Genomic DNA, 26,183 nt, shown 5'->3' on the forward strand with positions numbered 1-26,183 from the left:
ATAATGTTTATGTAACATATATGAAGCAATACAGATAGATATAGACCCATATCTCTGTGATATAACTTCTCCATTTTACTTTTTGGCTTCAGAAGGTTGTGAGTGCATCAAATTGCCAAATGGTCCTAATTAATACTAAAAAAAATCTGTATTAACAGTCCCAATATATTCATCCTAAGAGTAATTTCAAAAAAATATCCTTTCTACAGAAGCAAAAATTCTGTACAGTATTGAATATCATGGTATTCATCTAGGATACAGTAGCTACACAATTAAATACAAAAATATGATTTAAAGACATAATGCAATGGAAAACCCCAAAGACCTGCTGGTTAAACAGTTTAACCTCAAGGTGTTTTGAGAGTTATCTTAATAATTATTTGTATTTCACTGATGAGAAATACGGTTGGTGTGTGAAATCCATTAAGCATGTAGTGGCCAATACATACTGGAAATGGTGCTGGAAAGCTCTACTATAGCTATTATTCAAGTATACACATTCCAACAAAATAATCATTACAGTCGTGATCTAAATCCCCGTGAAATAAACAGACTTCATTCCCTTTAAGGTCAGTTTATTTCTGTTGACTTTGAGAGAGCTCATGGAAGACTGAAGTTAAAATCTAAGTCAAAACATGTGATACTCATGCTAACACACACAGCAAAGAGGTGAGGGATTCTCTTAGAGGCCCATGATGTACTTTTATATAAAATATAACAAAGTACGCTGTTATTTGTCTAACTGTGACTCAGAAAATGATCCTCATGTACTCCCATCAATTCACACCTGCCTAAAGACTGCCTGGCTTTATACCTGTATTTCATCTACAAATATAAATCACAAAGAGGATACACTGATCTCTGTTCTATTGAAGTCAAGCCCACAGCTGTAAATTTTCAGGTCTCAATCTTTATGGCACGTCTACATGTACTTCATAAAACTATGCTGATAGCTTCAATACAACTGCTTTGGGTTAGTAAAATTTAGTATGTGCATAAATGTTTTCAGTGCTGGAGACTTACTGTCTCTTTGGGCCAAAGCATACACATAAACAATAGAAGATGGTAGAAGCTGAGATCAAGGAATATGAAGTGACTAGAAGAGGAGTTATGCACTATGTCCTTCCAGAATAATTTAATCCCAGTTTTCAATGGATCAAATGGATTTGGCACGCAAGATCCAGGTTTCAAAATCCTGTTGTGGAGACTGTCACTGAGGAAACAGACTAACCTCATAAATCACCAGAGACTGCAATGCAAAACATCAAGGTTAAATGAACTGTATGTGATGGCCACAGGGTAAGCTGCAGCTGGGAGTTTTCTTTCAGTCTTTCCCATGGGCATGCTTTGCAAGTGACAGGCCTCCTCCCAGAAGTAAGCTCCATTTTTCACTCCAATTTAAAGTGGGCTCCCAAGTATAGCATCACCTATTCATAGAATCATAAATTCAGAGCATAATGGAGGTTGGAAAGGACTTGGAAATCATCTGGTTCAACCCCCTGGTCAAAGCAGAACTGACTTAGATCCCATCGTATTACCACAATAACAGAGCAAATGTCTCCTATCTCCCTACAACCCCTATGCTATATCCTTCAGGTTACACAATTTAGTGCCAGCCTCTCTTGTTAGACACAAGTATATGACTCTACTGCTTTTAGAGTTTTAATCCAGAGGATGGCAAACTTCCATGCCCTTCTTATTCTAAACATGCCAAAGTAACAGGTCAAAATGTAATTGTCACTATCTCGCCATGTGTTTCTGATCAGCAGCCAGTTAGTCTGCAGGTTTGCAGACCCTGAAAATAATTTACAGTACTTTACAGTACAGTGCCATCTTTTATGTTCACCTGAATTTCTTCAAAATTGATACCATACTGGCAGATAGTCTGATGCGGTGGAGATGGTGCCTTAATTTTATGATGGTTAAATTATGTGACTTTGCTCATTGCACTTGGTTGTGTGGATCCTGTTTTTACATAGTTAGCTTTCTCTACACATTGTATAAGAATCCTCAGCCAACAAGCCATGTGCAAATGGGTTATAGCAATACTGTGCTCAGGTATACTTCACTGCCCTCATTTTGGGTGTCCCCAAAAGACATTAAGAACATTATCTAATTCTCTTAGATAACGGCATGTTGATGCACAACAGACTGAAATTGAAGTTATATAAGGACCATAAAGGTCAAATACCACTGAAACACCAAGAGCAGTGGTGGGTTCCTCCTTACCAGAGATTGTATAAACAATAAATGTTTTTTCTCCACATGATGAATTGTGTTTCAACTAGGGAGCACTTTGGGAATTCCATGCTACTCAGTAGGCTAGGCTTAGTGAACATAATGATCCTTGTCTCATTTTATAGTCACAGATAATAATGCTCAGAGACATGGGCAATTGTAAACACAGAACAGAAGTATATGGTGACAGGACAAATAAAGTATTCACACTGTTGGTCAGCCTCTGAGACAATGATCCTGCCCTCACTATCTCCAAAAGTCCTGCATTTTCTGAGCTGGGGAAGGAAACTCATCAATAGACCTACATAATCATGGATATACCCACCTTTTTTCATTATTAATGGACAATATTGAGGTAGGGGAGTGAAATAGAGGTATTCACTATGTCTGTGACCTCCAGCTGAGCAGAGGAATCAAATCAGTCACATGGTGGTCTTTGATGTTTACATGTGTTGTAGAGAAGGTAGTATTTGTCTCAAAGGGTGAAACATACACGAGTTCGTTGGAAAACCAATTCCTGTAGCTTCGTGTGTTCATCTGTGAACAGAACTCGTTTTTTTCTCAAGTGTTCTATTCATGTGTCTTTTAAAGCAAGAGGAAATCTGATATAGAGAGCAAATATTTCTGTTTCTAACTGAACTTACGTTAAAAACCTGATATATACTTATCACAGATCACCGTAACTTCTTTGTGTGTCAAAATACTTGGAACAATGTAAATTATCTCTGTTTAATCTAGAATATCATTCCTTAAAAGAAAATATTTTATTTGAAAGATATCTCATTGTAGACTTAATTAAAGAGTATCAAATTTGAATTTTTGGAAGTCATTATTGTTACAAGTAACACCTACAATTCTTAAAGTTATAAAAGATAATAAAAGAATGTCTCTCCATTTTTCAGCATGTTTATCTTGCCTATTTGACACTATTTTATGTTTGGCTAGCTTCTCTAATCTGATTATAGTTCTATTTGTATAAGATCATGATTTGGCAGAATTGCTAACTTTTCCACAGAGAATCATTCCATTAAAATGTAGATTTTTCATTCAAAAATTTAAACACTTCAATAAACAATAAAATCTCAATTTAAAAGTATTTATGTACAAAGTATGAGCCAAAACACACACAACCTCATGTTTCAGTACTGTACAAGTAACTATCAGTGATCTCTTCAGTTACTCCCTCTCCTGCTTTGCAAACATTATTTTTCCTACCCTATAAAATAAGACACTCTTTTTTCCTTAACCCTTTCCACATACTGTGTTTGGGGGTATGTGTGTGAGTGCACAGTCAGCCATTCTCGCCCACCCCATGAAAAGGCTGCTTTGTCTTCTTTCTTCCTGGAGCTATCCCCACTGGCTTCTTCAGCCCAGTGGTCAGAAAATCTAAGGAACTTCAAAAGGTTTGAGCTTTCTGCAATACCCCAACAAATGGCTCCCTTCCTATCCACTTAGGAAATGACAGAAAATGCAGATTGTAGGTAAAACTGAAAAACTCTAAACTGAGATCACTTAAAGAATGTGACAAGCACTTCATGCAAGGTTTTAAGAATATTTTCCTTCCTAATTTAGTACCTCTTTACATGGAAATTCTGAGCTCTTACGATAAGGCTTTCTTTCATCTGTCATGCCGTAATGAAGCAGTTATCTAAGTTGTGAAGACTGGGAAATTTCCATTTTGTAAACATTTTAAGACGGCAAGAAATATATCTTCCCATGATGGATTTTAGTATATTACTTCTCAGCTAGAAGCTATTATTTTGTAGACTACCAAATCATCAAGAAAAAAAAAGATCCTCAACTACTTAAATTAAAAAAAGCTTGTGCTAAGCAATTCAAAACATAAACATAGTATCTCAAAGAATTAGAAAATTTGATACAGTAAAACAGAGAGTTACTTACCTGGGAACTTCACAGCTTGACAGTAAATGACGAGATCTGATAGCTCTGGGGCTATCTGTCTGCTTTCCTTCTTGTTTTGTGGAAGGTAGAATTCTTCACCCAGTTCCATATCATAAACCTAAGTGACGATTCCAATAACATACAACAATAAAATTACTGCATATAGAAGTACTTTGGTATATCTTACTTATGTCCTTAAAATCTTTTATCTCATTCTTCCTATATGGTTTGCTGTCTTCTCCTAACAGATCTCTGGTTTATGCATCAATTCCTGTCACTGACACTGGGACAGTGTGCAAAAGCCTCAGAGAGAGTCATTTCTACCCATTTAGGAAAAAAAAAAAAAAAAAAAAAAAGCTTTTCAGGTGAAACTACAACTTACTATACAGCAATGCAGTGGTTTCGCTAATAAATAGTAATGTGGCTATTTGATATCATAGTAGAACATTTTATATTATTTAGAAACACACACTGAATATTCAGATGAAATTTTTGGTTCTGTCAGTGTCAACAGAAAACAGATATCTCAATAATCTTCAGAATTTAGCTTCAGTTAAGTTATTGACAGCACCAACAGCTAAATTTTCAGCCAAATGACCTGTACCTCCAATAACCTTTGAACACTTTACTTGAACAGTATGTTGAATGTTTGTTCTATTAAATTTATTTTCTCTGCTGTGTTTCCATGCCTTCTACTATTTGTCTTCATTAAAGTGCATTTACCATCTGATATCTCAATTATCTAAGCTGTACAAATCCTGTTAAAGTTGATTATATATCAAAGTGGGGATGAGAAGAAAGGGGGAGAAAAGCAGAACTACCTTTCCTTTATTACTATAAGTAGCACAATCAGCCTTCTTTATTCTTTTAGCAGTCTCTTCATTATATTCAAACTGCAGCTTGTCACTTGATAATTTATTCTCAGGTCGGTCTTCAAGAATGTTATCTAAAAATTAATGGAATTTTAATAAACATAAAGCCAAACCATTTCAGCTGGAAATTTAAGTTAATTTACAGTATCTGTGGATAATGCCATGAATTTTATGTGAATAATCAGATGCTAGAATAATACATTTACTGGTCAAAGCATTCTCTTTTAGTAGTAGCTTTCTACTTAAGAAGTTTAATGCTCAGCTTTGGTTAATATGTTGTGCTTTTTAAAAGCCCATCCTTTTGTGCTTAGAAGATGCTTAAAAAATAATTTAATGAATTAAAATTTCTTCTTCAAGCTTGCTATCTGAAAACAACTGATACCCCCAAACAACAAAGAATTGCTGCTCCAAACAAGTAACCACCTCAAATATGTATAATGTGTCTTTGAACACGATGTTTTGGCTTTCTCCTGCTTACATTCATCATGCACAAATATTTTTTTTTACATCTATAGGAATTCCTCTTCATAGCTGCATATTTATCAGAGAATAATACAACGACTCATTAGACTTTCTGGGTCAACATATCGTAACTGTCACAAAAGGAATGGTTTTATTTTATTCCTGATACACCTAATGCTTTGACCATACTCTTTCTTTGCATAACCAGTGTCACACATGCAGCCTTCTAACAGTTCCTGACCAGCTAACAAGGCAACATAAAAGTATCTGATTACATTTTTAATATAAAGTAGAAACCATATTTTCACATGGTCATTTTTAACAGGCTGGAGGTGCAGTGCTGATTTCATGCAGTTAAAATGCTCAACCAAATGGCCTTTACCTTCCTGGCTGTTAGGAGCAGGAGAAGCATTAAGGACATCAGCTACAGGGAAACGGAGTCAGAGAGGGAATAAGAGTAAAGGAAATTAAGATTTACAGCCAGAGAAATGAAAATTAAGTGTCAGTTGTAAAACTATTAGCCTTACACAAACCTAATGGATCAGTGAAAATATAAAACTGAAAATCTTTTAGAAGGTTTACGGACTACTTAGATTAGTTTTGTCAAAATATCAACATAAATAAAGATCCCAAAGAATAATAATTCTAATAAGGCAGTAGATCATGCCTCAGATTCCTTCATATTTTGCACACTGTGAATGTTTCTTGCTAGGTTCAGATTTTTCAGATCTTCTCTTAACTAGAACATTGCTCAAACATTACTTACTGTGGTTGGCTTGCAATATTTTCCTTGCAAACATGTTAACAAACATCCAAGTTTTTCCACAGCAGTTTTCATCTATGCTCTCTCTACCATGCCCCACACAAGAATACTCAGGCAGCTAGGCCTACTTTCTAGCAAAACATAACTGCAGGTAGCACCAGAATTGAACTGTAATTTTTCTATTAGCATGAATAATGCTAGTATCCCGCAGACAGCAACAGTCAGATCTTGTGTTCATTAGTTTTTGATAATTTTTTAAAATCATTAACACAGAAGCAAGTAAAGAAACTGACTGTGCTGCAAAATATGCTCAAGCATCACAACTTTGAACATGACATCTAGAACTTAAATAGGTACATATAAGACTTAACGGTTCAATAAGTAAAAAATTTTACTATTTAGCTAGGAGAACATGCCCAACTGCATCAGACCAATAGACTGATATTCTGTTTCAGACAGTGGAAACAAGAGATGCTGTTTAAAGAGAGCACTACGTATGGTCTATTTCCCTTGGACCACCCCAACATCCACAATTGCTCACTATTAGGGATGTTGGACTGTACATTTCTACTTATAACTTTTACTTATAATCCTGTTCATAAATTTGTCCAATCCATATCAACCCTGCTGATACTGTTTGCCTGCACAATTTCCCGTGGCATTAAGTTGCAGATATTTACTACTGGCTGCACTTTAAAAAAATGCTTTCTTTTACCCCTTTTAGACTGATCTACTTGTTTTACTGAGAGCCTCCTAGACCTCGTGAGTAACAGTGCTGTACTCCCTTTTATCCACTACTTTGTCATTCATAAATACTCTCCAAATCAACCCTCAGTTCTCTTCTCTATCACCTGAAGAATTCCAGCCTTTTCAGGCTCCTGCAGGGCCACTGCCCCATTCTCTTTACTTTCTTGGTTGCCATGCTCTCTGACTTACTCCAAAATAACCTTCTCAAGATCTGTAGGCAGGAACTGGACACGGAACCCAAGTTGTGGCAAACCAAGGTTTTATACAGAAGCAAAAAGGTGTTTTGTTTTCAGTACGCTTCCTGATGATCTCCAGTATTTTATTGGCTATTATGGCTGCCACCATACAACAAGCTGAGGACTTCAGGGAACTTTCAATCACTCCAAGATCTCTCAGATAGTTATGGCCAGTGTAGAATTTTGAATCATGTAGCAAGCTTTTGTTTTTCTTTCCCACTTATATATTACCTTATATATTACTTTATATTTGTCTACATTGAAGTACATCCATAAATTTTTGTCCATTTGGTCAGTTTTGTGACTCGTATCTGGAATTATTTAACAATGTTGTAGCATTTAACTTCCCAAAGAGCATGATATTACTTGTGGCATCACTACTGTATCATTGAGGCCCCACTTGAGTATTGCATACAGGTCTGGGGACCCCAGCACAAGAAGGACCTGTTAGAGCAGGTCCAGAGGAGGGCCAGGAGGGTGCTCAGAGGGCTGGAGCACCTCTCCTATGAAGACAGGTTGAGAGAGCATGTCTAACCTGAAGAAGAGAAGGCTCCGGGGAGACCTCATTGCAGCCTTTCAGTACTTAAAGGGGAGCTTAGAAAAAGATGGAGAGTAACTTTCTACACAGGCAGATAGTGATAGGACAAAGGGGAATAGTTTTGAACTAAAAGAGGGGATATTTATGTTAGATGTTAGGAGGAAATTCTTTACTCAGAGGGTGGTGATGCACTGGGCACAGGTTGCCCAGAGGAGCTGTGGGGCCCCATCCCTGGAAGTGTTTGAGGCCAGGCTGGATGGGGCTTTGAGCAACCTGGTCTCAAAAGCCACAGAGGTGCCCCTCTGTGTCCATGGCAGGGGGGTTGTAATTAAATGATCTTCAAGGTCCCTTCCAACCTGAACCATTCTATGATTCTATGATTGTTCAAATGCACTGATATACATTAATATATTATCTGAAAATTACCAACAAAAAATAACAAATACTCATATAAACTGTTATTCCCTGTTCCCTTAAACAAGCCCAGCTACAGTAGCTTCTCTACCTTTATGCATGAAGCAAACTGCTGACGCTGAAAATGGAACTAAAATAGGTATTTCAGGGGTCTCTGGGATTAGAAAGCAACCACAGAGGGTTTTGAAGAATCTGCATCTTAGATTCATGGCAGTCAGGCAGATGCAAGGACTAAGCCTGTTGTGAACCTTGAACTTTCAAGTGTCTCAACTCCTTCGAAAAGGCAATACAGGTGAATGGAGATAAAGTACACTATGAAGATAATATTTTTTGCATAATTTATAATGAACATAGAAATAATCCATAAAGACTAAAATTCAGCATACATTGCACAGTTAAAAAATCACATGGTTGGAATTAAACTCACACTCACGTTCTGTATATGTTCAAATTATTTTCACTACTGCACCAAAGTGCTACTGAGGACGTTTAGTACATATCACAAGGTAAGATCAACTTACCTATATTGTTCCTGAACTAGAATGATATGTGCATGTCTTATTGCTATAGTTCTCTAACAAAAATACTGTAATAAATAAATATATATTGTTACCATCAGAGAGAGATTCATAGTCATAGTCATATTCATCCTCTTCATCTTCTTCCTCTTCATTGGTAGTTGTAGGGTTGCTAGCACCATTGCTAGCCTGTGCTTGCATATGCGCCAGCTGGTGAGCCTAACACAACAGAAATACTTATTAAATTACTGGAAAGTATTTTTAAAAAGCAAAAGTCTTTTCTTCAGTATTTGAATCTTATGTTGTTTATATGAAAATACTGAATACATATAGTGAGGAATAAGTAAGATCGTCAAGATCAAACCAACATAACATTCTAAGGGCTTCAATACAAAGAAAATGTGTATTGGTAGAAAAACACAAATATACGAATCCTGATTAATTATGGGGAAGCGTCCATTTTGCACGTTATTCAGAACATGACTGCCTTATCTCAGTCTGAGGTATGCTGATTTAGAATCAGTTTAAAACTTTTTTTTAAAGAATGAAGAACGTCCATATATTGGTACAATCAGTGTGATTTACTTATTCTGATACAAGCATGCCAGTCTAAATGGGAAGATTTTCTGTGAGGAAAAGCCCTAAAATTCAAGAAAAAAAACATTTTTTTTTTTTTTTGCCTCCTAAGATTTGTTATTTTAAACTGTATTTACATTTGGGGTAAGAGCAATTAGTCTGCAATGAATCAATCCAATTGCAATCTATCTGAAAAACAGAATCCCCTACCAAAAGGGAAGAAAAAAGGAAATATTTGCCTGGCTTGAATAGGAAAAAATAAATAAATCCAAATTCTATCAAAAATTACAACATACTATTTATATATGTACATATATATATATATGTATATGAGTATACTTGAGTATTCTATATATATACACACATGATGCATCTCACTATTTCTCAGCAAGCATGAACAGTATATGTTATATATAGCCTCAGAGTGAAACTTCATTTATTTTCATCACATAGAACATGGTGCTAATAATAGTGTCATGAAGTATTATAAAAATAAAATACACTAAAATTTTGTGATGCTGTCTACTTATTTGCAAGTGTTATAATCCTCTCTTTGTCTTCCAAGCATGATAATGCATTAGGTAATTCCGCAGTACAAACTTGAAGTACAAATGAATTACTTCTAGCTATAGTTATGTCTCACTGCTTCCTATTAAGAAAGAACTGTACCTTTTGTTTCAATATATCCACTGGTGTTTGATGGGCTTTGAGCTTCTTGTTTTTAAGCAGGATTTTTCTTTTCAGTTGGCCAGGTGAAGGAAGCATGGGGTCATCAGAAAAGTCACTCTCAAATAAAAACTTTGTTACCAGCTTATCTCCAAATACATTCTGAAATATCGAGAATGTAATATATTATGAAAGAATCCTAAGGCTTGTGCTTAGAATAATTTACCACAATTTATGGTCTACCTTGAAAATTTCAGCCATCTTGCGCTGCTGAGGTAATGAGCAGTGGTTTTCTATGGATATGATAATTGGCATGTCAGAGGTGATAAATGCGTTGCGATCAATAGCTTCAACTACTTCCTACGAGAATGAAAGGTCATTGAAAGAACATGATTAGTTTCCAGCATTCAGTCACCTTACTTCAGTTAAAAGGGGAGAAAAGGGGGCATTTGTTTTCCCCTCTAAGAAGAAAGAATCCACTATATTCTTCTGTAATAAGATCCTCCAGATCAGCCTAGCATCTTATAACAACAGAACTGATAACAGCTACTTATAGTTACGTTGACACACACACACACACACACAAAAAGAAAAAAAGAAAAAAAAAACACGGAAAATTACAGTACATTTGCTACAAAAACTAATTTGAAAACCATAACGTTTACAATTAAGGAGTTCATGTCTGATGTACTACATAGCTTATATCCTATTAGGATTTAGCCTATTAGGATTTGTATTTCCTGTAGACTTTTTTTTTTACCTCATTAGAGAAAAAAGTACAGATTTTTGTTTTTATACGCAATTACTAGCATACCTTAAAAGAGATCTTAGTAGTAAGAGTGTGCCCATGATAAATGATAGGCATCCCATCATCGCCATCCCAGCAGTCTAATTCTACACTTCTACAGCCTTGTAAGAGAACCTACAATGCAATTGAACAGTGTGAGCATGTAGAAACCATAGACTCGTATCATCAAAGCAGAAGATGAGCACTGCAGAGCTAATGAAAGCCCAGTGATCCAGAAAAAGAGCTGGAACGAGCAATCTCTGAAGAGTAAACACAGTCCACAGAAGCTACAGTCCCTGGCTAACTGCATTTTCGAGTGGGAAAATGAATAAAGCATTTAAGTTCTTAGGAGAAGTACCATAAGGCTTGAAAATTCACGCTATTTTATGGAACATATGGTATCTGCAGAAAGGGGTTCTTAATATTACGAAGGGTTCTTAATTTCCAGAGACAGACAAACGTTTCCATATTTCTACCTGCAAAAGCAGTTGGAAAGTAACATGGCGATTTATTCTGGGTTGTTAATATGACAGCTTAAGGGCACAGCATCTGCAGCTTCTTTGCTGTTTTTGCTTTGGGATGGTTTGTTGTTGTTGTTTGGATTTTTGTTTGTTAGTTTGTTATTGTTGTTAGTTTTTTAAGTAGAAGAAGGTCTAGTGAACACCTTCCATGAGGATAATCAGAATGCAAATGTGCCAGGCCATCTTGTTTAGTGATATTAGACAAATTTACTTCCTTACTTAAGGAAGCTCTACTTTTTAGAAATCCACTGAAGAAAGCAAAAAAGGAAGGAGGGAAAGATAAGCTAACCTATCTATTGTCAGCCCTGTGCTTTTATTGCTATTTTTTTTCAGAATGCCCATCGCTAAAAAAAAGTTATTACAATTAAATATTTTACTGAAAACTAACATCTCTACAAGCAAAATCATCTTCAGCAAATACATTCATGAGCAACAATAAAAAAATAGTTCTCCTATGCAAAATGCAAATTACTGTGTTTCAGGCAGTTGTGTCTATGGCTGGCACACCATCACTTCTGCGAGAGCCAGACACACTGAGCCAGAACAGACTGCCCCCTCTCCTCTGGTGACAACTGCCTGGGGGACAGGAAGAGGCTTTTCTGCATCATGCATATATTAGAGCCAGATGAGCTCTGTCTCACTTCCAATCTATTCCCAATAAAATACTCACATCACTCTGTGCAGTGCTGTTACGGGAACCTCCTTTGCAACTACATTATTCAACACAATCATGTTATTCAGGCTTTCCTAACACAGCGTCACCCTTCTATCTTAAAACTCCAAGCAAAGTGGCACATGGGATGCCAGATGAGCCCTTCTCAGTGGTGAGTCACTAACATTTAGAGTAATGAAAACACTACTCACAGGGAAGTTGATGCTTTCTCTAGCATTTGGTAAATATACAAACACACAAATACATATATATGCACACAAACACAGAACCAAATGCCCTAGGGAGAAATCATTCTTTTCCTGTTCACAACCAAAGAGGCATAAAGTCTAAAAAACTCTAGAATATTCCTAGAAGTAATGTTTTTAGAAGTTGTAGTTCCATTTGATATTTGTCTTTGCAATGCAATGTACAATATTTGAATAGTGTTTTTGACATCTGAATGAACTAAAATATTAGATCAGTCTTTCCTGTGGGAAAGTCTAATTTTAGTAGGTTGGGTCAGACCGACTGGTGTCTAGATGCTATGAATTTCAAACTAAGCCCTTTTTTTTGCCTTAGAAAAGACATCTGAGCACAACTGTGCTTACGGGCAGCTTTCCCACACATCATGTTTTCCAATGTTTTACAGGCAGGGTCTTAGAACATTCAGATTTACAAAGCAAAAAGGTCACATTTCTGCGACTTGCCAGTCAAACAAACAATTCCATGCTGAAAAGTAGGCAATGCTCTAAACCTGTATACCTGGCTGTAGAGCTCCACTGAGGATTCCCCTTTAAGCTGATGGCCAGTAAGGTAAGTATTGTGTGAAGATTCAATGTAGTAATATGACAGTGGAAACTGCAAGTCTTCAGCATTCTCTTGTGACTCATCATTTTTGGAGGCAAAGTTGTCTTTATCCATCAAAAACCTAAAGGGAGATGTCAAAAAATTTTATGCCATGCTGAGTTTTTGTGAATGTCATGCAAACATTAACATACTGGTGTCATCATACAAATATGTATATAAATTATCCCTTAATTACCTGGCAAATCCTTCAAAAGATAGCAGCCCCTGCTGGCACATATTCACACTAGGTTCAAATTTCTACAAGAAGGAAGAAATGGAAGAGATATATAATAATTATTTTTAGAAATACTGTTTTTTCCTATTTTCATAGTGTAGTTTTCTCACTGAGCTAACTAATTAGTATATCTAAAACCAGCCTTTTTGTGGCTAAAGTAGTAGCGGTGTCTGCAGAATGCTCATGCTTGTTTTAAAAATCACTAAACAAGCAATCCAAACTATTAATTGCTGCATCATAGAATCATTCAAGTTAGAAGGCACATTGAAGGGTCATCTGATCTAACCTCCTGTTCAAAGCAGAGTCAGCTCTTAAGCTGAAATTAAAAAGGATCTATAATCATGCACCCTTTTCCTATCAATTGTGCTCAAATACAACACAATTGGAGACTTGTGGTGTGCTACCCTGACATTCCTTTAGAATTTATGTCTTTTGAACTTTGCAAATTTATGTTACATATTGATAGCTGAAATATCCAATTTCTAACCTTAGTTAACTGCTAAGTGGGTGCTTGGTTTTGTATTGTACTAATTACACATTTGGAGGTATTCAAAATTTGCTAAGTACTTTCTAATTACTTCAGCCATTGGATATAAGGGAATAAGATGTTCACATTTGCTCCTGGAAAATAACTCTGAGAGGATGAATATTTTATTAAGGTCTGTTTTTGTTTCTTTGTTTGTTTCTAATCTTTCTTTTGTTTCATTTTGTTTGTTTGTTTTAAACAATAAAAGAAAAATATGTGGAAATAGTGTTTTTTAAGTTAGGGTTAATCTCTACCAAAAGTCATCACAAACAAGAAGAAAACAATGCACTACCATGAATACTTTCCCCATGTGTTGATCTCCCTTCCCAGGTAAAGCATATATAGCTAAAAAAATATGTTTATTTGCATGATTTTTTTTTCTTTTGATGGGTGTATATATATGTACACTTGCACAATTTTATAGCCTGCAATAAAGATACAATTACATGTTAAGTTTGCCAAATGGAAACAAGAACTACAAAGTAAAACACTTGGTGACCTGAAAGAATAATGTTGGGCATGCTTACAGAATAATGTGCAGTGACAACATTAACCTGAAAGGAGATGACACAGATACACTATTCTGAGTTTGAGGAAGACAAGCAGGGGAAACAGAAATGAGCAAGACTCCCAGTAAAAGGACCTGCAAGATGTTTGTATTACTAACCTGGATAATACTGAGGATTTCATCATAGGTGCAGTGTTCTCCTTGGCAATTCACTAGGAAGTCATTTAGTTGCTGGATGCCCACACCAAATATCCCCAGTGATGTGCTTTCAACTCCAGTACCATTAGTTACAATACTGGCAGCAGCAATAGCATCAGATATTTGCCTCTGGTTATCTGACAGCTGCTGCCTACTCTTAATGAACAAACCAAGGTCTGAAACATTCCTAGTCAACAAGTCTTAAAAAAATAAATAAACAAATACAAATATCAGATACATAATTAATGTGTATTATATACATTATATAGAATTTAACTTAATAGAATATTTAATTATAAATTACTTGAATATCTTATTGAATATTTTAGCATTAACAGTAAATCTGAATAGAACCAACTTCTTTCTATCCACTAATAGGAGAGAGAGAGTTAAGTGTGTACATAAAGCAGTGGGAGAGGACTGCCATAAGTGTTCAATTATTATAAATGAAATCCTAGATTTTTTAACATGGATTCACAATCTCTCATGGTGTCACCCAGGATCCTCCTGTTTCCTCACAACCACGTACAGTCTTGAAGCCTTTCCTTTGCTGTGTGCAATCCCATAGACTCCCTGAGTGATCACACCTTATCTTCTTCCAGTCCCATATGCCAGTGGTACTGTACTCTCCCCACAGGCTGCTTGGCATAAAGACTGCTTTCTTTAACAGTGGAGAAAGCTCCAGACTTAGATTATGGTAACTGGGGAATGTAAAGAGGGACAGAGGTTTCCTTCCCCCTTGTCACACATAAAGCAGATCTACTAGGAAAACAGATAGGAAAAAATCAACCAGATGAGACACAGTGCACACAGCCTTTTCATTTCTGCTCCCTATGTTTACTCACTGTTTTATTCCTACAGCAGATTCCATTGCTCCTGCAAACAGATACTCCCTGTGTTGGGCCCAGCCTATCTGCAAAAAGCTTTCTGCCTCTGCTATACCAGTTACAGATATATCTGGTTAATATAAAGCAGGAAAAGTTTTCCTCTTCTTCATTTCTGAACAGAGAACCTGTCTTACATCCAGCTAACTAGGTCTTAACTCGAGGTACGGCAACAATCCTGTATTTTAACTTATAATTGATTGCTGTTTATGAGATTGACTGGGACACTTTTACTTGAGGTCAATAAATGAAGGTGTTCAGTATTCTCATGGCTGTGTTTTCCTCTTATACAAACCTAAATCAGGTTGGAATCCAATGTTATTTTCATCAATCTTCAAATGAGTATAAAGTGGAGTAGGCTCTAAACCGGATCGATTGCAAGGCACTGCATAGACATCAAAAAGGTCTTTAAGATCCTTGCGGCTACGGACACTGCAAAAAGAGTTGAAAATTTCAACTTCTGCTCTTTTATAAACTTGGGTGAATGAGATCAATACAGAATAAAGATTTATTTTACCTGAAAGACTTGAAGAGCTCCACAAATTCCACAAAAGTCATGTTGCTATCAGAAACCATGAAGTTCTGAAACCCCTTCATTCCTCCTTTAACACGGCCATGCCAGCTACTGCTGCTCCATGTGCTAAATCAGAAAGAGCCTGCTGTAATTTGGTTACATTAAATTTCCACTTCTTGAAATATTATGCATTACTGCATTAATAGTTTATTTGTATTCTTTAATGTATTTACTGGCAATATTTGGAAGAAGCAAATAGAGCTGTATCTTATAAGATCTACAATGACTGTTTGTATTTTCTTGTTTTATAACGGCTATTAATTTCCCTCAAGACAACTGCTAACTTTGCCAGAACAATTAATGTATATGCATACTATTTAAAGCTCTTCCATGTGCAAAAGGGCCCGATGCAAACGGCACAAGTGAAAGTATTCTCATTTTTTTTTTTTTTTTGGTAAGAAATCAATGCCAGCATTCTTGTACCACAAGCTTTAAAAACCATGTCTTGCTGTACATGAGATTCACTAAAGATTTGCGAAGGGAGAAATAGAAGGGATGTAGAATTCCTTAGAGATCTGCACTGTCAAAAAAAAAAAAAAAAAGGAGAATAGACAGTAATATTACAACTGGATACACAATAAAACCAATATTTTCCTGTGCAGGTATGGGGTTTTGTTTGTTTGTTCACTTCCATATCTGGGAGAATTAAGGGTGTAGATTTAAGAAGTATAACCCTTCCCCTGGCACTCAACCCTCCTTATTTCCCATCCACATGGACTTCTCAGATACTTTCCAAAAACAGTCCAGATTATCATCAGATACCTCAAAGACAGGTCAAGCTACAGTCCTCTTCTTCTTTTAGGCTTGGACAGTAGCCTGTGGAGGCCATTTCCTTCCAGAAATGAGGTTCTATTGATTTCCTCCTTTCAGCTGCTTGGGCTGAAGGAAGGAGAGCAAACTGGAATTTCTTGAGTGCAAAGGGAGAAAATGATCACAGAAATAACTAGCTCTATGGTGCTCAATATTTTGGTTGACAATAATTTCTTTATAACTGCAATTGTTAACCTGAATTGTGCAACTGAACAAAGTTTTTGAAGCAAAACAATGAATTTCCAGAAGCTGCATCCCAAAGTTTTCAGGCTACTACAGGACTTAGACTAGTACTTAGTCCCCACCTTGAAATATTCCTTGAGCTGTATGAACAAGTTCTTACTAAAGTTCTTAATAAATTACTAAATGATACCCTTACAAATTAACTACTAATTTGTAAGGGTATCAGCCAGATGGGTCAAGATCCCACATTCCTTCCAGGTCCTAAACACAAATGACCATACATGCATGACTGGGTTTTACCAGCATCAGCATCCTGCAAAGGAAGGTACCTAAACGGCCAATACAAGAATTGTCTAGTTGAAACCATAACTAACTCCAGAAGTTACCGTTTTTGTTTCAAAGTACAAGACTAGGTGACCGTGTGTCAGACTTTATTGCTCCCTAACGTACAAATCTACAAATCCATTAGTCTAGGAATTCTGCCATCAGGTTCAGTACAAATAGTTCCAACAGCTGTGATGGAAAAACAGGACCAGTTTGTTGTCCACTGTCCCTAAAGACATTTGCAGTCCCTGGAAATTTGTGTTAGAAGCAGACTTCTTTTCACATGAATATACTAGATCAGATTCCTCAGTTCACTCCTGGCCTGGGGTGCATGCATGCAATTGAAAACAGCATGTGATTTAAAGTATTAAAAAATACCATCTACTTTGGTTGATAGTGTTCAATTTGTTTGACATCACTATGGCAAGTACTGACATACTGCATGTAACTTTTTGGCTAAAATCATTCCTAACATTTTTATCAGACAAGAAAAATAAACCACCATGAGGAAAGTCTCTTGACTCCCAAAAACAGACTGGAGCTGTGGAGTACTCAAAAGAAAACCAGCAGCAGATGAGAAAGCTCACAATTTCTCCAGAATTATCACTAAAGATTATCTTCCACACTAATTCCACAGGTAATAAGTACAAGACTGTTAAAAAACATCAGAAGAAACTAGAAAAATCCACTACACCACTAACCATCAAAACTGTGTAATTAGGAAAGGTATAGATTATACCGGTATATAGATAATGAGAAAGTTCACACTTCCTTAACAAATAAGCCCCCATCTCTAAGTTTTCATGTTCTGCAATATAAATATGAGTGGTGTTACTACCCTGTACCCTGTTTCCACCTTACAGGCAGCACTAGATTTCTAAAGAACTTGGGAATTTGCTGCATGCACATCCACTTGGAAGGAATGACAGAAGACAGCTGCAGGCTACCTGTGCGTGGAAATCATAAGTACATCTGGATTGCATAAGGATTTATTTTCAGTGTAAGTTGTTTGTAAGGAGGTAAGGAATATCAAGGGTGTGAGCTATATAAGTAAAAATACAGTTCTTCATTCTCTAACTGCAAGAAGTACTATTCTTTAAAATGTACAACAAAATCTTTCTTTAACAAAATCTTTCTTATTTTAAATTAATATTTTTTTTTCACTTTAAGAAATTTGATTTATTCAGAGCTTCTCACATGGTGTAGACATGGATATAAGTAATTGTTTAGGGAAAGTTATTTTTAATATATATATTATATGGATAGAGAAAAAGAACCAGAAATCTTCCTAGCTGCTAGGCTGCCTCTTTAATCATTTGTTACCAGCTAATATTTCTGTACTGCCAAGGCTTATGTAGAGCCCACTGGCACCCTCTCCTCCCTGCTCTGCTAAATCGTGGGTTCTGTGAGGGACCATACATGCACCTACAGCTGCACAACCACTGAAGGCCAACAGTGGCTCCAACTATTAAGCCTCTTCCGGGTTTGGGTCTACATCCTGGTGCAGCAAAGCTGATGCTAACCTGATTTAATTAGCTCTGTTGGATCTGATCTGTACAGAGCCACAGAAACGTCTACAATTCAGAATTCAGTCCCAGTGGATCATGTATTTCCTAGATTACTTCATAATCTAGGTCATTTCAGCTTTTTTTTTTTTTTTTTTTTACTTTGGTAAGGGGATTGCTCATTTTATCTTAATTTACAATACTACTGACAAAATTGGTTGGGTAAAATTAAGAATATAAATTGATTGTTATGATTATGCTAGCAATTCAGGAACTAAAGATATTTATTTCATTTAGAACATGTGAAGTGTCCATACACATGAAACCCTGCAAGCACAATTTGGACTTATCAAGGGATGACTCAGACTTTCTCTAGTGCTCCAAGTCTCTTAATGCTGAAGAAGATTTCCTCAGAACAGATTTAAGCATCCATATAGCTGCATCCAGAGGAGCCTTGTGCAAATTCTAGCATGATGGGTCCTATCAAATTGGGGAGAGCTCTACCAGGCAACACTGTGGAGTCTTCAAACAACTTTGCCAGGGAAAACCTGACATAACTCTGGGAGGCCTATTGTGCTCTGAGCTGTGCAGGAATCTGTAGAGAAAACCAGGACAGACTGAGAGGATTTAAAGAAACGCTAGCTGCCCTTTCCCCTGGGAATGTGAGTTCTTAGTTGAGCCTTTTAATCTCATTTAGAGAACAATTATTTTGGCATGAAAAGCAGAAAGCAGATTTGCAAAAGAGAGAAACATTCTCCAGAGGTATTAATGCAGTATTTCTTCAGTTTAATAGAAAAGAAAATTGCTCTGATCCCTGAAAACAAACAACAAACAAAATAACCATGAATGTCTTAAAGAGATAATTCCTAGTCTGGCATGTTCATCCCATCGTTGTGTATGACAGTGAGGAACAGAAAGCAAAGAACATAATAAATCTCAGAAAGATGAGTTAAAAGGAGAAGCACCCAGCCACAGATGCCCACAGTTAGCTTTACTATTCACTTCCACTGCTAAACCTAACCATATTAAGTGTAAAAAATCATAGAATCATAGAATCATAGAATATCCTGAGTTGGAAGGGACCCTTAAGGATCATCAAGTCCCACTCTTGACACCGCACAGGTCTACCCAAAAGTTCAGACCATGTGACTAAGTGCACAGTCCAATCTCTTCTTAAATTCAGACAGGCTCGGTGCAGTGACAACTTCCTATGAAATAGGAAATCCCTATGAAATAGGCAATATAAGCCAGTACATAAGACATGTCTCTTCCAAAATCATGTTCTGCCCAAAGCATCGATCTCTTGCATTGTTTACCACTACTTTCCAGGGAACCCCAAGATTCACACTCATGCCCACACCACACCTGTTAAAAGGCACTGGAAGGTCTCCGTTGAGACTGGCTTCTTGTTTGTCATCAAGTATCATCTACAACCCTGATATATTATTCTTGTTATATTATTATTACCATTAGTACTGCTACTATTATTACTATTTATAGAATTAATACATTACTGCATTATGTCATTGCACAGCCACAGCATGACCTTTTGAACTTATACGTAAGTGTAAGAAAAATGATGAATAATATTAAACGAGAGGGGGTAAGAGAAGATTTCAAAACTGTTCCTCCAGTTGGCTGAGAAAGTACTGCAATCATCACCAGGAATGTCAGCAAAAGCTAATACTCTCCCATGTAGAAATGACTTGTGCTGAGAAACCTCAGCACTTCAGTTCACACATCTACATTTCTGTTGAGTTTATATAGAAAACGTCTATAACTATGTTTTGGAGACAATCTGGAGAAAGAATTAAACTTGTGGAGTTTTGGGATGAATTCCAATGTGCTTCTGTAATAGACTTATTAACTGAAGCATGCTGCTCAGGGACTGTCTACAAAGCTGTCCTCCGATTCATGGTATTTCAGCTTAAATGCCCTATGTTATGCTACAACATGTTTCAGATGTCTGTCAAAAGCCTAATTGCATTTCTGGCATTGTTTTTGTCAGATTTTGTCAGTTGGGCAGGAAAAACACATTTGATCATAATTAAATAGCAATAATTTTTCTCTTTTAAAATCAAAGCACTATCTTGTCCTTACCTAGACTGACTCTTGCTTGAAGACATTACAGGAGAGGAGACTGGTCTGGCTGGTGAGGATGTGACAGCTCCTAAATTAGGAGATCCAGATGTTGTCAGAGAGTGTGTTCTTCTCGATGACAAGGTGTTAGATGGAGAAGCATTAATAATAATATTTTGATCTATGGAGAAAACAAAAGTTTGCAGCACAATTACAGCTTCGGGCCCAACAAAGATGCTTTAATTGATGTTCATAATTCATTAACACTCAGTAAAACACTAAAGGAATTCTGGGATTCTAGATTTGTCCCAAGACAGTCAAAAAGATATGATCTGAATAATGCTTATATATGCATTTAGTATGACAAGAAATGAAGCCCTACTAAAACTAAATGAAAGAGCAATCATGAAAAAAAAAGAAAAAAAATATTTAAATTTTATAGCATTTGGAGTTTCTAGTTTCTTAACTAGACTAGTTTCTTAACAACTAGTTTCTTAACATAAACATATCTTTAGCACTGTAAAAAAAAATCTATATAAAAATATTTTAAGCAAAACCCTGAGGGACTCTTAGGTACTGAAGCTATGTGTCTACCTGATTCTTCTTGCTCATCAATATCTTGAGGATCCGAACCACTTCTATTACGATATTCCTTACAGCTTTTTGCCTTCCGAGTGGCCATTTCATCATCAGTGGCCTCTCCACTTTCACCCTAGAAATGAAGTGAGCACCATAATAAACATCCTCAGTACACTATTTTTTCATTATTTATCAGTGCAATCTGTAATTAGACCACGAGATTAATCAACCATTCTTTAACAAATTACTTCTTTAAGGCCAGTAACTATGCTGTCAATAAAACCATCTAAGTAGAAAAGAGACAACTTAATCATGATGAAGGATACATAATGACTGCAGGAACATCAGTTGCTACCTCCGTTTGACATCTCACAGAGGACTACAATGATTGTGCCTCTCTAAACTGGTCCAAATGGTTTTACACTATTCTACTGGTGCACGGGTGCCCTAAAGAGGATGAATCTTGTCATCTGGATCTCCCCTACCTGCACGCTAGAAAAAGTGGATAGTGTTGAGTAGCTAGACCCTGCATTTTTCTCTGTTTCCTGGCTACTGCTGGAAGTGGTTGGGTCCAGAAAAGAAAGTGGAAACTGTCCAGTGTTCCTGTCAGTCATGTAAGATAAAACTGCATGCAATTGTAAGGCAGAAGACCTGAGGTGATTTTTTCAGCAATGTGAAAACAAAAAGGAGCAAAGAAACTGACTACAGCCTCCAAACATTACTTTGCAGGTTACAATTTTTGTTACTAACAATATTTTACCTTTATACTAAGGTAGCAGTTAAAGTTCTTAATACAATTCTGTCCCCCCATCTGCTAGCCCCAGTGCCAATGTTTCCTGAGAATGCTTCAAGTATGACAAAAGAAACACAAACTAATGGAAAACTACAAGAAAACAAAACAAAACAAAACAAACAAACAAACAAAAACAACCAACCAACCAACCAACCAAAACAAACAAACAAACAAACAAAAACAACCAAAAAAAACACATGCTGCAATAAGCAGTTTTAAAATTAACATCTAACTTTGCCCTGGTTCGCAATATAGCTAGCTATCTACACAGTAGCAGTAGGAAGGAAATCTATCAGCCAGATAAGCAACAAAATGCAATAATAACAAAATATTCTACCCTCATAAGTACTTTCTTCTTTTTCTTAGCTGCATTTATTCCCAGAGTGTTGTTTCTCTGAACACTAGGTTTCTCGGTGCTTTTGGTAAGCGTTCCTGTGTTTGTGTTTCTTGCACTCCATCGTCTGCCTCCAAAAAGTTCAACAGCCTGAGCCAAGGTTGGGCCTTCGAACCTTCCATCCTCCTACAAAAATTCTCAGCATTAACAAAACAAGAAGAATAACTGCCAGAGAACAGACACATTTTCTTAAGCAATAATATACACATCTCTAAGGAACCAATGAAAGACAAAACAAGAGCAGGCAATTGTTAATTATTGCATGAATGCAATAGGGTTATTTTGTTTGCCTTTTTTTTTTTTTTTTTTTCTTTTTGGACTTAACTCTCAGCACTCGATATTTCAGCATCTTTTTTCATGCACAGTCATTGCTTTCTCTTTAATAAGATATTTATTCCAAAGCTCCAAATTTACAAAGAATTTCATAATAATAATGATAATAATAAAGATTTAACTTGAGTGTATCAAAAACATGCACCATTTGATGAAACATTATTTGGAGAACCAGATCTTGTTCACTCAAGCCATGTTACAAAGCCGGAGATTTGGCATTCAAGTTTAGTCTTAGTTTAGTTTAGTCTTAGTTTACTTGTAATATAAACTAATTGCATGACATTATGTTGTTGGTATCTTTAAACTTGTTTTATATAAAATCACACCATCTTTTACCTGGTAAAGGCTGACATACTGTTTCCGTAGCCACTGTAGTCTTTGATCAGGGAATCTTCTCATTTTTCTTACAGCTTTAGTCAATTCCAACAATCCATCATATAGCATTCTGGCAGTATATTTTGGAGCAACAAAGTGCAGCAACTTATTATCAGTAGTCTGAAGTCCATAAAGTAGTGTTATACCATTTTCTTCAAGGGACATGTTACAAAGTTTATTTTGAACACACACAGTGTGCATATCAATGCCAGAGTGTCCCATATACACAGCCTTGGCTGAAAACAAATCCAGAAAACCTTCCACAAGTCCATTTAGACCAGTATTGCCAAGAAACTGGTATTTACCAAGCTCAGCAGTATTACCCAGCACACTCAGTTTTGCCTTAGCATTTGCAGGGCAAACTGTTGTGGGTTTTGTCCAAGTCAAAGTACTATTGTCAGGCTGAAGCTGAAGAAAGCAACGTGCTGAAAGATGTGTCTCCTGGTCATAATGAATGACAGTCACCCCTTGCAGCATGAACTGGTGGACATCAGCTCTGATAGATAACACGTACCAGGGAATGAGTTCTATGCCATGGCAGAAAGCCTTTTGTTGTTCTTCTGTTGAGTTTGTGTCCCACTCCTTCAACTGCTCAAATATATCACTTTCAGAGTCTGAAAGATCTCCAATTATAAATCTGTGTGTGAACAAAGATGAGGGACTTATATTTAGTTTCATAAACCCACTTCCTACCTAGTGAAGCACACAATTAATGTGCAGATGTATGCTACGACTGATTAATACTTTTTCTCCTGCAGTTTAAATTAAAAAGAGTACATGGACTTGCAGGAACATTTGTAGATTTTACAATGATACAATTTATGTTACTAAAATTTTAAATTAGAAGACGTTGCTACTCCTTATAACTCCTGTAAAAATATAAATATGTTTTCTTAGAATTTTCCAAAGATTACATTAATAATAAATAACTTCAGTTTGGATCTTAAAGTCAAGTGATTCCACTTTTTAAATCAATAGCACAAGACCACTTCAGTGGAAATATCAGTAAGTACTGTATGTAAAAGCTGGTAACAAGATCTATTGGAACGAAGACAAGATTTTAAATCCCTTTAATATTACTGATTTAATGTGCAGATCTTTCTCTTATTAACACTTGTAAAATATTAAAATACATGCCTTCCTCAAAAGAATGCAGCACAAATGTTATCAGATACTTCCCATTAAAAAATTTAAATTTTATGTAAGTAAAATTTAACATGAAACATTTATTATTTTTTGAAATATTTTATGATGAGAAACAGTGGATTCAGAACAACATCTGCACTAATAAATAAAGTAGTTTAAATATAAATTCTTCCCTACAGAAGCTTCTAGCATGTATGAATGAATGAATGTTCAAAATTTCAATACTGCTTTAAATTGAACATAAAAAGAGTAAACTTCTCCATGTACAGCAGAACTTATGAAGCACATTTTCCTGAAGATATCCAAACCAGCTTGCTTTCCATATTCTTCAAGGAATCCTGTCCTAATACCCTCAATACCCTTCATATCGCCACAGTACTCTCAGCTCCTGCCCAAGCCATCTACACCATCTCACTGAGCGAAACACCACACATAACCATTAGGTCATCCTCAAACTTTTCTCTCCCCAGAGCACTAATTTACTTGAATTTTCCCTTATTCCAGATATCAATGATTTCTCAGGCAATAAGCTGAGGGATTTTCAGTGATGTTGAGACTGACAAACAAGGATAGAACAAGTGTATCAGCCTTAACTGTAGCTATACTTCTTTAAGAAATCTTCCTAAATATAAAGGTCATATCATATATCTGAGCAGGTACAAGCTGGTGTTAAATTTGCTGAGTCTTACCACACTATATACATTATTTACCTGAATTATGCAAGATTCAAATTTTCAAATGAAACAAACACCTGAAGTGTCTCACCCCCCAGTGCCCTCAAAATAATCAAACACGTCTTTGCAAAAATCCTAGAAAATGTATTCTGAGACTAAATGTGCATGGCCAGAGAAATTTAGTATATAGGAGGCCAAAATGGCAGAGCTTCGTTCCTGTCTTATTTCACATTTGATAGCACTGGCATGCTGCAGATTAAAATGCACAGGAAGTAGGTAAACCAAGCGCATGCATGCAACCGTATGCAGAAACAAAACCTCTGACATTAGCTAGCAAAAATGACATAGCTATGAATTATTGAGAACAAACTTACAGAACTTGCTTTGAATCAGAAGCTTTCTTTACACGTGCTGCACTAAGATGCAAGGAAATGAGAAGAAAGGATACAGGAATTATTAAAACAGAATGCAGTTTTAAAGGGGGAAATTGCATGGGATATGAAAAGCAAAAAAACTCCAGTTTTTCCCTTTTATTGTAAAGGATACTTACTACAATTAAGAAAGCTTAAAAGGGAAGATAAGATCAGGCCAACAAAGTGATGTGACAAAGTTTAGAGCATCTTACTAGGACATTTGATTAACATTTCTATAAAAATTGCATTTCAAACTTGATTTTTTTTTCCTATCTGCCTTTATGTCTTTGAGAATTGTCAAGAAAGACTTCTAACAGAAATTAACTTTTGATATTTAGCTGTCATATAATGTAACTCAGGATGATTAGACAAGTCACTGACTATAAAGTGATGCTGACTTTATTTGCAGACACAACTAGGAAAATAATAGTTACACCCACTACCTACTGATTTTATTAGATGGCTTTCATTTTTTTTTAAATCAAACTAACCAACTTTGCTGGGTTCATGCTCCACAATATGAATCTGAATCAGCAAAGGGCAAACTACTTGAAAATTTTCCTTGTAATTTTTTTTAAAAAAGAGAATTATATTGTAAGGTGTATTTTTCAGCTTTTATAACCACAACAATACAATTATCAAGTAATAAATATTTGTTATAAAATTTTGATTATATAATACTTTATAGAAAATATAGCTTAGGTCTCAAAAGAAATGGTTTTAGTTGTTCGTAGCATTAAAAATTAATCAAATATTGCAGCCTCCATACAACAGGGACAAGAGCACAAAGCTCTTCTGCCTCTCTACAGGAATTAATTTCTGTCTCACCCAGCTCTCAATATCCATGAAAGAGATGGGAAGAGAATAAGTGAATTAACACTTCCACAGATAATTTTTCTACAAGTCATGATG

General features: G+C 36.1%; 1 protein-coding gene across 10 annotated transcripts in view; it reads right to left on the minus strand.

Annotated features, from left to right (window-relative positions):
- Nucleotides 1-26,183, minus strand: part of PLCE1 (phospholipase C epsilon 1) — a 155,021-nt gene that overhangs the window by 12,488 nt on the left and 116,350 nt on the right. For 7 of the 10 annotated variants that reach the window (XM_035330719.1, XM_035330717.1, XM_035330718.1 and 4 more), the window contains 17 exons: nt 25,233-25,274; nt 23,000-23,675; nt 22,274-22,456; nt 21,159-21,276; nt 20,586-20,745; nt 15,607-15,729; nt 15,385-15,521; nt 14,167-14,405; nt 12,935-12,996; nt 12,655-12,820; nt 10,747-10,854; nt 10,176-10,292; nt 9,936-10,094; nt 8,786-8,909; nt 5,857-5,898; nt 4,962-5,086; nt 4,141-4,258 (listed from right to left, as the gene is read on the minus strand). In XM_035330719.1, the coding sequence (XP_035186610.1) occupies nt 4,141-4,258; nt 4,962-5,086; nt 5,857-5,898; nt 8,786-8,909; nt 9,936-10,094; nt 10,176-10,292; nt 10,747-10,854; nt 12,655-12,820; nt 12,935-12,996; nt 14,167-14,405; nt 15,385-15,521; nt 15,607-15,729; nt 20,586-20,745; nt 21,159-21,276; nt 22,274-22,456; nt 23,000-23,675; nt 25,233-25,274 (2,699 nt within the window). The remainder of the gene's footprint in view (nt 1-4,140; nt 4,259-4,961; nt 5,087-5,856; nt 5,899-8,785; nt 8,910-9,935; nt 10,095-10,175; nt 10,293-10,746; nt 10,855-12,654; nt 12,821-12,934; nt 12,997-14,166; nt 14,406-15,384; nt 15,522-15,606; nt 15,730-20,585; nt 20,746-21,158; nt 21,277-22,273; nt 22,457-22,999; nt 23,676-25,232; nt 25,275-26,183) is intronic. The other 3 variants (XM_035330722.1, XM_035330720.1, XM_035330723.1) reach the window with 3 other exon arrangements.

Source organism: Oxyura jamaicensis, chromosome 6 (assembly GCF_011077185.1).
Source record: "Oxyura jamaicensis isolate SHBP4307 breed ruddy duck chromosome 6, BPBGC_Ojam_1.0, whole genome shotgun sequence".
NCBI lineage: Eukaryota > Metazoa > Chordata > Aves > Anseriformes > Anatidae > Oxyura > Oxyura jamaicensis.